Source organism: Eptesicus fuscus, chromosome 16 (genome assembly GCF_027574615.1).
Source record: "Eptesicus fuscus isolate TK198812 chromosome 16, DD_ASM_mEF_20220401, whole genome shotgun sequence".
Taxonomy (NCBI): Eukaryota; Metazoa; Chordata; class Mammalia; order Chiroptera; family Vespertilionidae; genus Eptesicus; species Eptesicus fuscus.
In genome coordinates this window covers 36,306,650-36,323,246 of record NC_072488.1, presented here as the reverse complement: position 1 = coordinate 36,323,246, position 16,597 = coordinate 36,306,650, and the positions used below count along the sequence as shown (strand labels likewise).

The window sequence follows — 16,597 nt, the reverse complement described above, 5'->3', positions numbered from 1 at the left end:
GGTGAAAACCCCATTAAAAATGGAATTTGGAATTTAAAAATAAATGACTTTCCTGGCCGATGTGGCTCAGGGGCGGAGCACCAACCTATGAACCAGGTCACAGGTTTGAGTCCCAGTCAGGGTACATGCCCAAGTTGCAAGCCCAAACCCAACGGGGGACGTGCAGGAGGCAGACAATAAATGATTCTCTCGCATCATTGATGTTTCTATCTCTCTTTCCCTCTCCCTTCCTCTCTGAAATCAATAAAAAATATATATATATTTTTAAAATGAATGACTTTATCTGGCTTCTGTGGTTTTCAAATTATTTTGGCAGCAGAACCCTGTTTGTTGTAAGAAATATTTTTGGAACTCTAATGTGTGAAATAAGTTGTATTTTATTGGCTTAAATTTATTTTAAGGTTAAACTTACAGCATTTCCTTAATAATATGTCAGGCAGTGAAAATACAAATTAACAATTTGGTGGGTTTCAAGGTAGAAAAATTAGGTATTGAATGAGTGTACATGTTGCTATATTATAGCATAAAAATATTTTTAAATGAAAAAGAAAAGAAAAAGTAATTGCCTGCTTTGCATTTAAGTTCATTTCCCATTAGACTGTCAATGTTTATTTGGAACAAGTAAAAAAAAAAAAAAAAGAACGCAATTTTTGCAGTTAATATTTCTAATGGGTGTAATTTTAAAGATTTTTTCCCTTATAAATCTTGGTTATCAAGGTTCCCTAAGGAACCAAAAAAAATTTGGGAGTTACCACTATAGTTCTTCCTTTGTGGTGGCATTTCCAGCCAAAGCTGATGGAAGATTAGGTATGCCAAGACATCTCAACTAAGTCTTCATCTCTATGGCCTGCAGGACTATCCATGGAAATGCCATGAATGTGATAATAAAAGCTGACAGTTTATAAAGAACTTTCTATATGTCAATCTATGTTTGGAATTTACTTATGTTTAACTCATTTAATCTGCCTAAGAAGCCTATCACGTATAGCTACCATTTATTCATTCACTCCACTCACTTACTCGGTTGATACAATCTGCCAAGCACTGTCTAGGCACTCAGAGTAGGAAAAAACAAAACACAATCTGCCTTAGTAGAGTTTACAGTATAATAGGAAGAGACACACAAAATAATTAAGTAAAATATATAGTATTTTAGGTGGAGGTAAGTGCTATAGAGAAAAATAGAAGTATGGAAGAAGGGCTGAGGGGGGCAAAAGAAAGTAACAATTTTCAATAGGGTAGTCAGAGAAAGTGTCATTGAGAAGGTAACAGTTAAGAGAAGGCCGTAAGAAGGTGAAAGAATCAGATATATAAATACATGAGAAGAGCTTTCCAAGGAGATGGTATAGCAACTGGAAAGGTGCTGAGGCAGTCAGATCACAAGGCGGCCAATGTGGCTGGAGCAGAGTCATCAAAAAGAAGAGGAGTAGGAGACAAGGCCAGAGAAATAATAAGGGTCCAACCATATAAGGATCTGGGAGGCCATTGCAAAGAGTTTGGCTTGTAATTTGAGGGAGACAGGAAGCTACTAGGGTTTTAAGCAGAAAAATGATAACCTAAATTATGTCTTAACAGATTCATTCCAGCTAATGTATCAAGAATAGGCTCCAGACACAAGAGAGGAAAACAAGGAGAAGAAGCTATTGCAATAAACCAGGGGAAAGCTGATAGTGACTTGGCTTGGAATGGTAAAAAGATGGTACAAAATGGCTAGCTAGAGTCTGAAAATATTTTTATATTTTCAAAACAGAATCAGTAACATCTGCTGTCTGATTAGATGAGAGAAACAAAGTAAACATGGCAATTCTAAGGCCTTTGCCCTTGAGCAAGTAGAAGAAAGGAATAGCTATTAACAACCAAGCCAGACTGCAGGAGGAGCAAGTTTAGGAAGTAAGATAAAGAACTCAGTTTTACACACATGAAATCTGAGGTGCCTAGGAGATATTCAAGTACAGATGTTCAAATAGACTGCTAAATATATGTCTCTTGGATTATAAACTGGGGAATCATTAGCATACAGGTGATATCTAAAGCTTAAGAGTGGATGTGATACCAAGGGAGTACAGATAAAGAATATAAAGACACAGCCCTAGCCAGTTTGCCTCAGTAGATAGAGCGTTGGCCTGCAAACTGAAGGGTCCCAGGTTCGATTCTGGTCAAGGGCACATGCCCCAGTTGCAGGCTTGATCCCCCAGTAGTGGGCGTACAGGAGGCAGCCAATCAATGATTCTCTCTCATCACTGATGTTTCTAACTCTCTCTCCCTCTCCCTTCCTCTGTGAAATCAATAAAAATATTTACAAATGAAGAAGAATATAAAGGCACAAGCACTGAACCTTGGAGCACAATATTTACAGGTCAAGGAAATGAGAAGGAATCAGAAAAGGATGATCAGTAAAGCAGAAGGAAAATCAGAGGTGTATTGGGATCCTAAAAGTCTAGTGAAGAAAATGTTTCCAAGAAAAAGGAACAATCAACCACGTGTGCCAAATGTTAGTGATATGTCAAATAGGATGAGACCTGAAAAATAACCACTGGATTTAACAAAGCAGAAGCTATTATTGACTTCACAAGAATAAGTTTCAGTAGAGTGATGATGGCAAATGCCTGGGTTCAAGAAAGAATAGAAGGAAAGAAATTGAAGACAGCAAGTACACACAACTCCTCTGAAACGTTTTGCTTAAAGAGAAGAGAGAAACTGTTTGGTTGCTAGTGGGAGAAATACTGTCAGAGAGAATTTTTTTAATAAGAAAAAAATATTTTCATGCTAATGGGAAATATCCATTTAAGAAGGATAATTCAATGATACAGAAGAGAAAGAACTGCTAGAGTAATGTCCGTAACAATACAAAAGGAGACAGATTCACCACAGACCACTCTGCAATAGCAGGAATGAAGTTCGAGTATATGAGTGCAGATGCATGTGAGTGAGCAGATTCAACAAATGAGGAAACCGAGGCACAGACTGGCCAAAGATCACAAAGCAAGTAAGTGGCAGAAATTGGATTTGAACCCAGGAAATAGAACTGAGAAGAGATTAAGATCATGGAATCTTACATCCATGCAAATCTTTTCAGATCTTATTAGCTAAAATACCAGCAGAAGATATAGGTTTAGCAGTGTTCTCATCCTCCAACTCATAAGTTGCCAATAATTCTCCCTCTATTCTCTCTCCACTGCTTCCAATCACAAAACTTCAGGTGAGGAAAGGGAAGTAGAGACTCACCACTTTAGCACACCATAGTCAAGGTAAAAAAACGAGTTTTGTTGATTAAAAAACATCTCCAGAAATTCCTCTGCTTATTACCCTTCCTATTTTCATGCTTCTTGATAGTCTTAAAACAAAACTCCATAAAGTAAACAATCTCCATTTTGAAAAGTAAATTTCTGCCTTAGATAATCCTTAATCAAAACTCCACTCTAGCCCTAGCCAGTTTTGGCTCAGTGGATAGAGTGTCGGCCTGCGGACTCAAGGGTCCCAGGTTCGATTCTGGTCAAGGGTATATACCTTCGTTGGGGGCACATCCCCAGTAGGGGGTGAGCAGGAGGCAGCTGATCGATGATGTTTCTCTCTCATCGATGTTTCTAACTCTCTATCCCTCTCCCTTCCTTCTCTGTAAAAAATCAATAAAATATATTTAAAAAAAACAAAAAACTCCACTCTACATACTTTTAATTCTGAAGACTTATGACAACTCTAATTATCATGTACTGGAAAGGTAGACCAGGCTATTTCTCTAGTGTGTTTAAACTTCCCATAATTATATTTTCATATAATTATATTTTCATTTTCATAGCCTCCACATACAATCTATACATATAAAGAGGTAATACCTATATATATAAAGAGGTAATATCTATATATATAAAGAGGTAATATGCAAATTAGGCTGGGATGCTGTAACGGGTCATGACCGGACAGGAGGAGGTTGCGCGCACAGGTGAGGCCCGGAGCAGAGACGGAGACAGAGACGGGGGGCCTGCCCAAGCTGGTGCGGCAGCTTGGGCGGCCCGGGAGCAGACACAGGCAGGGGAGCCAGGGGACGCTGCGAGTCAGGTGTCGGTCCCTGCCCCCGCGGCACCGATCCGGCCTGACTCCCACGGTGGCCAGCGCTGCGCGAATCAGGCGCGGGTCCCGGCCCCCCATGGGGTGCCTCCTCACACGGCGGGAGGCGGGGTGCCTCCTCGTGTGATTTCAATCACACGCTGGGCCTCTAGTAGAAACATAAAGAGAATAACATCTTTTCTGACCTACAGAAGAAAAGATAAGTCTTTGAAAAATTCTTTGACAAAAAAAATTGCCATAAAAGAATTTTAGACCTGAATATATTCTTAGGAAATCTAGTCCAAGTCCATAAAAGGAAATAGAAGCAATCAAAGAGTAAATGGCTTGCTTGAACCATACTAGTAAACAGTAAAAGAACCAAACTCAATGATTTCCAAGTTCAGAGTTCTTCATCCAACCAACATCATGCCCAGCTCTATCCCTGATTCACATGGTAGTCAAGAAAATAGTCTTCTATCGCTACGGTCTTAACATTTCTATGAATGACAGATCAAGAATGGGGAAAACAGGGAATGTATAATTCACCCAACATCTGGGCAGTTAAAAGATGTTGGTTTCAGATAATTTCCTCAGGTCTCCTAATGCTGGTCCTCTAAATGATTGAATCAGGGAATGGTAATTCAATTACTTAACAAACAAAAATATAATCTGCTTAACAAACTAAAAATCTTTTTTTTTTTTTAATAAAAAGAAATGGAAGGATGCTAGTTCCCAAGTTGCTAGTATGCTGCCATTTTCTCACCATTCTATCCAGCACCTCTCTCCCCAGTGAGAAAGGTCCAACTAAGAGATCTGGCTTTCTGCCCAACCATCATGGCTCAGTGGTTGAGCGTCAACCTATGAACCAGGAGGTCACAGATTTGATTCCCGCCCAGGTTGCGGGCTCAATAACCAGTGGAGGGGCGTGCAGGAGGCAGCCAGCTAATCAATGATTCTTTCTCATGGTTAATGTTTCTATCTCTCCTTTCCCTTCTTCTCTGAAATCAATAAAAAAATATATATTTTTTTAAACAGCTCTGGCTTTCTGATATTCTTTCCAGAGACTGTACAACCTGGCTAAGTGAGGACAATGAAACAATATCAACTAGTCCAGCTGAATAGCTGGCAATGCCAGCTTTATAATGTTAATGAATTATTATATACTAGAGGCCCAGTGCATGAAAATTCATGCACTGGAGGGGGGGTCCCTCAGCCCGGCCTGCCCCCTCTCACAGTCCAGAAGCCCTCAGGGACAGGAGGCGACCCGGCAATCAGGGGAAGGCGACGCCCCATCACACCTCTGCTGCTGCCACTGCCAGCAGTACACACCTCGGCCGGCCCTGGTTACCTGAGCCTCGGGTGGCCCTGGGCAGTTGCCATCCAAGGCTTGCCTGCACCTCGGGCCAGCCCTGAGCAGCTGGGCAGCTGACATCCAAGGCTTGCCTGTGCCTCGGGCCGGCCCTGGGCGGCTGGGGGACTGGGGGACTCCGGAGGCAGGCACGCGGCAAGGCCGGGCCCACCTGGGGGCCGGCCCGGCCTTGCCACGTGCCTGCTTCCCCGGCAGGGCTGAGGGGACTGGGCACCACCATCTTGTGGCTATGGGCGCCGCCATCTTTGAGGGCATGGCAGTCAATTAGCATATTCCCTCCTTATTGGCTGTGGGCACTGTCAATCTTTGAGGGCAGAGCAGTCAATATGCATAGTCCCTCCTTATTGGCTGTGGGCACTGCCATCTTTGCGATGGCGTGAGGGTCAATTAGCATATTCCCTCTTTATTAGAAAATATTAGACAAAAAGCAGGACCAGTAAATTTTACTGAAGAGGAATAGGTTATGCACATAAGTGGCAAACATGGAAAAAATGGCTTTCCTATTTTCAAAGAGCTTACTACAACCTCTACCTCAAATTGAACTCAAGAATCTGAAGCTAGAACAAGAATGAAAAGTCTAATACAGGTAACTAAAAATAGCTATGGTAATAAACATCTAATTGTACAAATCCACAGGGACAGTAATTTAGGTTCTTAAGAATTTGATATAGAAAAAGTACATCATATTGGCAAATATCAGCACTATAATAACCCGAATCAGTTTTCATTCAGGGTAACAGAAAGGACTTCCCTATGAAATAATTAGGTACAAAAGCATAGGTACAGCTATTTAGCTCCTCAGTATGGTAATGAAAGGCAAGTTAATCATTTGCCAGTATCCTAGTACAGATAATGGTTGCAATAATCCAGTTCCCCTTATACAAATGTTCTCACTTTTTAATCACATCACAGATCCTTTGGCATCTGCCAAAGCAGGCCTAGGAAAAAAGGCAAAATTTCTCGATTTGTGGTATTTACTCTATAAAATGCCTTATTTTCTAATTATTTTATGTCATACTTTACCTAAAAGATATATATGTACCTTGTATAGAACCAAACACAGAATACACACTCACTAATTATTTTTGATTCCTACAAAAATAAATATATTTCACTTAAAATTTGTAATTGTCATATAGATAGTAAGTTGATAATTCTGAATTTATAAAACTGCGTATACATATGAAGGATGTCACATATAAACTTATCTTAGAGCTGCAACCATCAACACCATAAGGGAAAGTTCTGCAATTGTAGCCTCCCCTCTTGATATCGTAGTGCGTTGTAAAGGCTGTAGTACAACCACAGGGCAAAAAAGTAAAGATGGTAATGCCATAAAAAAAGCTAGTGAGGACTTTAGAATTCTGGTTTCCCTTTGGCATTCTCCCACTCTCTGTGAGTTTAAATTTATAGTTCACACACTAGATTTAAGGCACAGGCTACGCTGCCACAATTTTTCTGGTCTAAGATAATTGCCCTGCTTCCTATGAACACTTATTATCCTGCAAAATAATTTATTTAAGCATATACAAATGAACTGCAGCCTAATAATCTTTGTTAAAAATGCCATGACTTAAGAAGATGAGGGGAAGCTGCATATTGTGTTAATTAGTCATGATAATTATTTTCTCAATAAAAGATAATTCAGCAAAGAGCTCTTTGTATATTTAGCAATAAAAATAGATATGTATCTAAAGAAAGTGATTAATAAACTGAGAACTAAACTTTAAATCAAATAATGCAATGTGCCTTAATATTTTACTGTCTAATCTGATAGTTATCAGGTGTCAGTTATAAATTTCAATCTACCAATATAAAAAAAAAGTAGATAGACTGATAGACTCAGAATCAGGAAAGTAGAAAGCTAAACAGATGATAAAAAAATTGATAACTGTGTAGCTCAAACTCTTTTCAGAACCATATTTAAAATTAAAAACTAGAATATTTTCTGGCTAGTGGTTGCAGAGACCTGTTTTCCCCCTAAGTGATTTCAGTAGGACTTAACAGCAAATAATGTATATTTTAAAGGAACACAGAAGAGTCTTTTCAGGAGAAAACAATTATTCTACTCTTTGGATTTAATATAACTGATAGCTAATTTTTTTAAAATAGCTGGAAACAAGAATTCCAAAATGTCTTAAGTTTCTCAAGATTAAAAAGTTATTTCCTTAACTTTTATAGTAATACCTTAATAATTTCCTCCACAGCTTCTGGAACTGATTTTTATGTCCTTATTTAGCTGTTGCATACAATTTATAAAACAGCCTTTTTAATATTATGCATATGCTGTAATAAGTTTAACACACTATGGAGATAAAACACAATGATTCTAAAATATACAGAAGGGATTTAAAATATTAAAATCATCACAACTGAAAAGTTTGTCTAACAAATAAGAAATAATTCCTTCTAGAAAATATTGCATTCTGAGAAAAATCAACCTGTAGCCTCATTTTTGGATTTCATATATGCATTTCACCACATGGGTTCAATTACTATTTGATACAATATATTTTAAAAATCTGGACATAAAATAAAAATTATTAGCAATTAAATAAAAAGTGTACTTAACTTCAAAAGCATGGGTATTCTGAATTGATCTATAATCTAAAGTATTTCATTATGTCTAATAATTTTTCTAAGAAAATAACTGGTATCTAATTATTAAAAGGGGGATCACTTTCTGTTGATAGCTAAACACATTTAGGGACCACTTCTAAAGTTTATAATTGTAGTCATATTCATCTATTAATTATACTTAGTAATGATCTTATATTGTTCTTTTTCCAAAGTTTAAGGCCCAATCACCAAACCTACAAGAAGACCTTAAGTTTATTTTCAGAACCCATATTTTAATAAATAAGAAAATATTCCAGATATAAAATATAATGCCCCAAAAAACTATAAATGTGTGCTTTGAAGAAGATGCCATTCATGCTATAAAGCAACTGAATATTTCCTATAATGCTACATTATAGGATTACATTTAAAAGTAAAAAAAAAAAAAAAAATGCATTTACCTTATTACCAGTGATTCTATTCCTAAGTATCTACCCAAAAGAAATTAAAATATTTGTTTCCCCCCCCCCAACCCAGAGAAACCAAGATGGCGGCATAGGTAAACACCTAAACTGCTGCCTCACACAACAATTTCAAAACTACAACTAAAAGACACAACGGACATCATCCAGAACCACAGGAAAGCTGGCTGAGTGGAAATTCTACAACTAGAAGGAAAGAGGAAAGCACACGGAGAATCAGAGGAAATGCAAAGGACGGAGGGACGGAGACGCGCGCACAGAGAGGAAGGGCAGCTGAGTGCCTGGCTGGCTTTCTCTGGCGGGAGGGGGAAGGAAGCCCCTGACTGCACTGAACCTCAGTTCCGACTGCACTAAACCCCAGTTCCAGGTGAAACCCCGTGGACCCAGGCTCATACGGGGGGGAGTCTGGACTGTCAGGTAGAGAGAAAGACACAGGGAGACTCGGGGAAGCCATGGCGGGCAGGGGTCTGGAGGCTCACGCATGTGCGCGAGACTGACTGCTGAGGTTGCCGCTAGCTCTCCCTAGTGGAAGCGAGTCGGAAGCTCCTGACTGCACTGAACCCCAGTTCCGACTGCACTGAGGCCCAGTTCCGGGCAAGCCTGGGGGAATCTGGACTGTCAGGCGGAAACTGAGGGGAGCCGCGGAAGGCAGAGGTCTGGAGGCACGCACGCGCGCAAGGGCAGGGCTGATGGGAAGCCAAGACTGTCTGCTCAGCCCTGAGACTCCGCCCCATCCAAGCTGAGCACAGAGGCTTTTTCAGTTTTGCAAGTCTGGTCCTATAAGGCTGTCTCCAGCACAGGTCTCCCGGCGTAGACACAGCTGATACACATAGCCAATTGGCCTGGAGGTCAATTCCTCCCAGTGATACCAACAACAATCAAGACTTAACTACAACAAGGCTGTACACAAAGTCCACAAAGGGGTGCACCAAGAGTGTCCACCTCAGGTGACTGGGGAGGCTGACCCACTGGGCCATATAGGAAACCTAGCACACAAAGATACCCTACCAACTCAGGGAAGCAGCAAAAATGCGGAGACAAAGTAACAGATCACAAACGAAAGAAATGGAGGAAAACAAACGTCTGGATATAGAATTCAAAACCACAGTTATAAGGTTTTTCAAGAATTTCCTAGAAAAGGCTGATAAATTTAGCCAGACCCTTGAGGATATGAAAAAGGACGAACTAGAAAATAAGCATACACTGACTGAAATAAAAAATATTACACAGAGACCCAACAGCAAACTAGAGGAACACAAGAATCAAGTCAAAGATTTGTAATACAAAGAAGCAAAAAGCATTCAACCGGAAAGCAAAAAGAAAAAAGAATCCAAAAAGTTGAAGATAGTGTAAGAAGCCTCTGGGACAACTTCAAGCATACCAACATCTGAATTATGGGGGTGCCAGAAGAAGAGAGAGAGCAAGATACTGAAAACCTATTTGAAGAAATAATGACTGAAATCTTCCCCCACCTGGTGAAAGAAATAGACTTACAAGTCCGGGAAGCACACAGAACCCCAAACAAGAGGAATCCAAAGAGGACCACACCAAGACACATCATAATTAAAATGCCAAGAGCAAAAGACAAAGAGAGAATATTAAAAGCAGCAAGAGAAAAACAGTTAATTACCTACAAGGGAGCACCCATACAATTGTCAGCTGATTTCTCAACAGAAACTATGCAGGCCAGATGGGAGTGGCAAGAAATATTCAAAGTGATGAGTAGCAAGAACCTACAACCAAGATTACTCTACCCAGCAAAGTTATCATTCAGAATGGAAGGTCAGATAAAGAGCTTCACAGATAAGAAAAAGCTAAAGGAGTTCATCACCACCAAACCAGTATTATATGAAATGCTGAAAGGTATTCTTTAAGAAGAGGAAAAAGAAAAAAGTAAGGATAAAAATTATGAACAACAAATACATATCTATCAACAAGTGAACCCAAAAAATCAAGTGAATTAAAAATCTGAGGAACAGAATAAACTGGTGAATATAATAGAATCGGGGCATAGAAAGGGAGTGGACTGATAATTCTCAGCGGGATAGGGTTATGGGAGGTGCAGGAAGAGATTGGACAAAAAATTGTACAACTATGGATAAGGACAGTGGGGGGAGGTAAGGGCAAAGGGTGGGGTGGGAACCGGGTGGAGGGGAGCTATGGGGGGAAAAAAGGAGAAACTATTGTAGTAATCTGAACAATCAAGATTAAATTAAAAAAAAATTCAGTTTAGAAAGATGTTAATATCACCAATAAATAAATAAATAAATAAATAAATAAATAAATAAATAAATAAATAAAATACTTGTCCCCAAAAATACTTGTATAGTAGTACCATTCATAGCACAATAGGAAATATTTGCAATATTCACTGGAAATTAAGCAAATGTTCATTAACAGGATTAGTATAAATAATTATACTGCAATATTATTTACATAATGAAATACTTCTCAGAAATAAAAAACTACCAATATACAAAATAGCATGAAGAAACCTCAGAAACATACAGATAGAAATAGTGGAAATAGTCTGTATCTTGATAAGAATGGTAATTATACAAGTATATATTAATCAAAACTCATTATATCATATAATTAACATCTGTGTATTACACTGTATGTAAATTTTAGCTCAATAAAAATAAAATTTGAAAAGATACCCTTAGTAAAAATCTGTGCAATTTCTATTGAACATTTTAAAATTCTATTCTACTCTCCATAAAGCTATCAGTCCAAAAAATATAAGCCTTTGAAAAAAATAAATCCTTCTCTTCTTCAACTCAGCAATAGACTCAGATAACTCATCATTCCTCATATATACCCCAACCTCATCCTCTTGGAATATGAATAAATTATTCCTACGTACGTTTTATAAATGGTACCTATTATTCATGATACCCTAGTACAGGGAAGTTAGATAACTTCTTATTCCAGGCTACCAAATCCAAGATCAAGGCTCAGATATCTGGCTTCCATTTTTAAACTTTAGTAACAAGATTACAATGGCTGGTCAATCATTTTAGTAGACTAGAAATAACCCAAAATATCTAATAATGCTTTAAAATATTCAACGGTAGGGCCAGAGAAGTTTAATAATTTAACTTAAAATTGAATTCAATATTTAAGTAAGAAATGTAGAAACAGACTAACCTTAGAAGACTTCCTTCGGCTTCTTCTTGTCCAAACTACCACCAATTTATCTGGTTGCCTGTCAAACAAGAAAAAGATTAAATATAATTTAAGTCATCTTAAATCAAAGTAATGTGAGGTTTGGTTCCAGTATATTTATTTTTAAATTTTAATATTTTTATTGATTTTTGGAGGGGGAGGGAGGACTTAATCCTCACCTGAGGATATTTTTCCATTGATTTTTAGGGAGAGTGGAAGAGAGAGGGAAAGACAGAGGGAAACACTGATGTGAGAGAACACACTGATTGGCTGCCTCCTCCACTCCCACTACTGGTGATCAAGCTGCAACCTGGGCATCTGCCCTGATGGGAAATCCAACCAGCAACCTTTCCAAGCATTTGGAAGAGGCCCAACCAACTGAGCCACACTGAGCCACATGGGCCAGGGCAAGTTCTAGCACATTTAAAAGGACAAAAATGTCATTTGCTTTAGATTATAGAGGGCAGTTACTCTTACAATAAAGCTTATCCAAATAAATAAATCAGTACAGATGGTGAATATAGTTGTGACCTAATTTAAATTACTAATATTTTAGCCATATATTTTTCTAAAAATACTTTAGCAAGTTAACAAATTGGAACAAATCATCTAAAATAAAATACTTCGAACTAGTGACCATTATAAAAAGAATAGCACACATATATTTTCTCTAAAACTTAATACTATACTTCTAACACAGTAGCTACTTTAATTTGGAGAAAATAGGCATACAAATAGCATTACCAAGATAATTTAAATCTCTGAGTTAAACTACTTTGACATCTCTATATCTTATGAACAATTGTATGGTTTTCATCATTTTTGTGATCAACTCAATTATCTTCATAAAAACAATACAGTACTGAAAATATGCACAATACATACTATTATTGATATTTTATACACTTAAAAACACTGGCAAGGTTAAATAACTAATTAAAAGCTCTGGCAAATACTAGCAGTCAACAGATATGTGTCACTGCAGATTGCCCAGGACCAAACCAGAGAGGGTCGGACCTGCAATACCACCATTTGTCCACCATCCAGAACTGAAATATCATTGCTGTTATGAACACATTAACAACTCTTGGACATAGAAATCGGGACTCAAAAGAACTGTTGGCCCAGAAAGAAACTCACTATAGACTGATTCATTTGCCTCTCAGCATAACCATTATTGCTTGTCTCATTTTCGGTTCCTATAAGTGTATTCCTAGTATCACACGAGCTCACTCATCTAGAGGAAAAGATGAACAATATAGACTGAAGAACAAGAACAGCATTGATCAGACTGTCAGACCTCAGAGGGAAAGTAGGGGAGGGTGGGGACAAGGGAGATAGATCAACCAAAGGACTTGTGTGCTTGCATATGAGCCTAACCAGTGATCACGGACAACAGGGGGAGGGGGGCTTGCGTGTGGGGGGGATTGGGAAGGGAATAGGGGGAGGGGGTTGATGACAAATATGTGATACCTTAATCAATAAAGTAATTAAATAAAAAATAAATAAATAAATAAATAAATAAAAATAAAAATAAAAGCTCTGGCAAAACCAAGACTAAAATACAGGTCTTGTAATTTCAGACCTCTCTTCTTTACCTGCTGATAATATAAAGTAAAAAACAAACAAACAAAAAGCCCTTACATTTTCAGCTAATACCACTAAGTTCTCTTTAGTGCTCAGGGAAAAAAAGAAACATCAAGACTATGATTATCAGTTAATTTCCTTTTAATTGTGGATAAAAGTTTTTAAATCAAGAAATGAACGTTAAGACTCATTTGATGACCTTCACCATTTTCTATGTCTCCTTCATTTTACCCTGGAAGCCCTTACTATCAGATGCTATGTCCTCCTATTTCATTTAATAAACATATACATATATATAAAAGGCCACCAGACATAAACTCCTTACCAAGTAATTCACCAATACATCTGTCCAAACAGAGAGTTGTATAATGAAAAATATTATGGTGGAAATGACCAGAATGTACCACAGAAATAAAGTGATAAAAATACTGAGGAGAGCCCGGCCAGATGTGACTCAGTGGTTGAGCATCAACCTAAGAACCAGGAGTCACAGTTCCATTCCTGGTCAGGGCACATGCCTGGGTTGCGGGCTTGATCCCCAGGGGTGTGCAGGAGGCAGCCAACCAATGTTTCTCTCACTGATGTTTCTACCTCTCTCCCTCTCCCTTCCTCTCTCTCTCTCAAATCAATAAAAGCTTTAAAAAAAAAAAGAAGAAGAAGAAGAATCTGGTACAGATTGAGGCTCAATGACCATCTACTACTGAATGAACCTTAAGCTTCATCTAGGAATTCCCAATTGGTTAATTATAATTGATGAGGTCCAATTAAAACCAGTACCTATATAATACACCTCTCAGCAACTTATTTGAGCTTTGCAGGGATTCTCACTTCTGCTGATTCATTGAAACTAATATATCTTTTCCTTTTCCACCCCCTTCCTTCCCTCCCTCCTACTCTCCTCCAGAGTTCATCAGGACCATAATTTGAGGTTTTCTTTTTTAAGGACTTTGAGGGTAGGATAGAAGATGTTAAATTTTTATTTAAACCTTCTGGGAAGTTTAAAAATACTGATGCATAGGTTCCACCCCCAGAGAATCTGATTTAATTGGTCTAGTGTGCAGATTTTTTAAAATTCCACAGGTGATTCTAATGTGAAGCCAAAGCTGAGAAACACTGTTTCATAGGAAGTGGTAAGCTATCCCCACACCTCCTAACTTGAAACACTAGTGAAGCATTAGTTGTGATGTCAGTGAGGGTGTCTCCCCTTCACAACATTGTTCTAGTGCCACCTGCACTTCTAACTCGGCTTCTCAGAATCTCCTTCCACCCAACTCAATCTGATCTTGGTACTTCAGAATAGGAAAACCTTTTACTGTAAAAAATCAAGAAGGATAGTCTCCTAACCCATTTGCCTGAAGTTCCAAGAATGTAAATAAAACATAAATAACTTATTTGGGAATGCTTCCAGAAAGCTAAACTTTTTTATGACTCTTAAGTTGTGTCCCATTTTTTAAAATGTCTTTACTAGAAATCAATCCACCTTTACATTATCAGGGACATGGCAGAACACTAAAGCAAAGAACTGCACTGTGAGTTACTGTTCTCAGTAGAAGAGTACCAATAACCACACAATTAGCTGACCACAATTAATATTTTAAGCATCCGTGATGTACTAGAAAAGAACCATTAAATATTTACCTCTGTGCTTCCAAGAGGCCAGGAACAGAGCAATTGTGAGAGGTTTATCCAACTACCAAAGAACCTATAATTAATTATACAACTTCCTATCAAAAAAGTCAAGACAACCTGATAGAGTCCAGGTTTCAGAAAGAATTCAACAATCATACATTTAACAATTATATCCAACTAGAGGCCCAGTGCATGAAATTCATGCACTGGCAGGGTCCCTAGTGGCTGCGGGCCAAGGTCTCCCTCCCTTCTCCCTGCCGGCCCCGCCCCCTGGTTGAACTCCCAGACAAACTCCCAGTCAAGGGGACAACTTGCATACTGCACTTTTATTATATAGGATTATCTAAACTAAGTAACCAGGAAGCCCTACACAATATATACACAGAAATATAAACAGACATAATATATACATACCATATATGTTTACTAGATATTTACATATATATTTTCTTTACATAAACACACACACAGATACACTTTCTGTAAAACGGATCTAAAGGACTTCCGTGGGAAATTCAAAACCTTTTGGTGGGCTTATTCAGGAAAGGAAACTTTACATTTAAAAATAAACATTTAACATCTTCTATCCTACCCTAAAAGTCCTTAAAAAAACAACAACTTGAATCGGAAGATGTCAAGTCGCCTCAAATGATGGTCCTGATGTTGAACTCTGGAGAGTAGAAAAGAAAGGAAGGAAAAGGAGTAGAAAAAGGAAAAGATACGCAAGTTTCAATGAATCAGATTATAAAGCAGTAATCTGTATTTTTCTTTGGTCTGCAGCTAAATGTTGTGCCCTCCTCTTTGTCACTAGTGAGCTACTGTGAATCAAGGTAAATTTAAAGAAAAAAATTTCTGGCTTAAATTTAGACTCCTTTGCTCTTTTCCACTCTCATGTGTTTCACATATGTGAGATGAGACTAAAAACGCTATGAGAAAAAAATTCCAAAGCTATCAGGTGAAAACCAGGCTCATTACTTTCCAGAATCATAATAAACATTCAACAAATATTTTATTAAATGCCTGTTATATTCCTGGCACTGGGCTCAGTAATGGAGATACAAAAATGAAAGAAGATAATATAGCGGGGAGACAAAACAATTAAACCAACTAACCCAGCCCAGGCATAACCTTGGAGAATGCAAAGACAAAAAGATTTTATACAGCAAAGAATCTATTTATATATCTCAGGAAATATGTAGACAAAAACAACAATAACAACAACAACAACAAAATCCTGCACAACTACTGAGATTACTTGATTTAGAACTGTAAAAAAAAAAAAAGCTATAATTTACAATACTTGAAATATAAAGTCCAACAAAAGATGAGTGACAAATTACAGTACATCTATCTAATAGAAAATTATAACATGTTACAAATATTTTCTAAAAACATTTATAAGCTTGGGATATCATGTTAAACTTATTTATACCGATCATAATTTTTTTCTATACTGCGTAATATAAGAAGACACCAAAGGAAATATCTCAAAATGCTGTGGTTACTACTACAAAGTAAAATTACATGACATTTTAAGAATATACTTTCTGTATTTTCTGCAATTAATTGACATTACTTTCTGCTGGTGAGTTATTTAAATGTGTTGTGGAGGAAGTTAAAGTGAAACAATACTTTTCAGTTTGGAATTAAGTATGAACAAAGAACTAAATAATTTAATTTTTTAAATTTTGCTGAATTTAAAGAACTCTCAAATAGCTGAATTAATTTGTTTCCTAAAACAATAGAAGTTTGGACGGTG

At 37.7% G+C, this 16,597-nt stretch overlaps 1 protein-coding gene across 8 annotated transcripts in view; it reads right to left on the bottom strand.

The window, feature by feature from the left end:
• EHBP1 (EH domain binding protein 1) overlaps positions 1-16,597 on the bottom strand; it is a 442,179-nt gene that overhangs the window by 291,981 nt on the left and 133,601 nt on the right. For all 8 annotated transcript variants that reach the window (XM_054728303.1, XM_054728309.1, XM_054728302.1 and 5 more), the window contains one exon: positions 11,605-11,662. In XM_054728303.1, the coding sequence (XP_054584278.1) occupies positions 11,605-11,662 (58 nt within the window). The remainder of the gene's footprint in view (positions 1-11,604; positions 11,663-16,597) is intronic.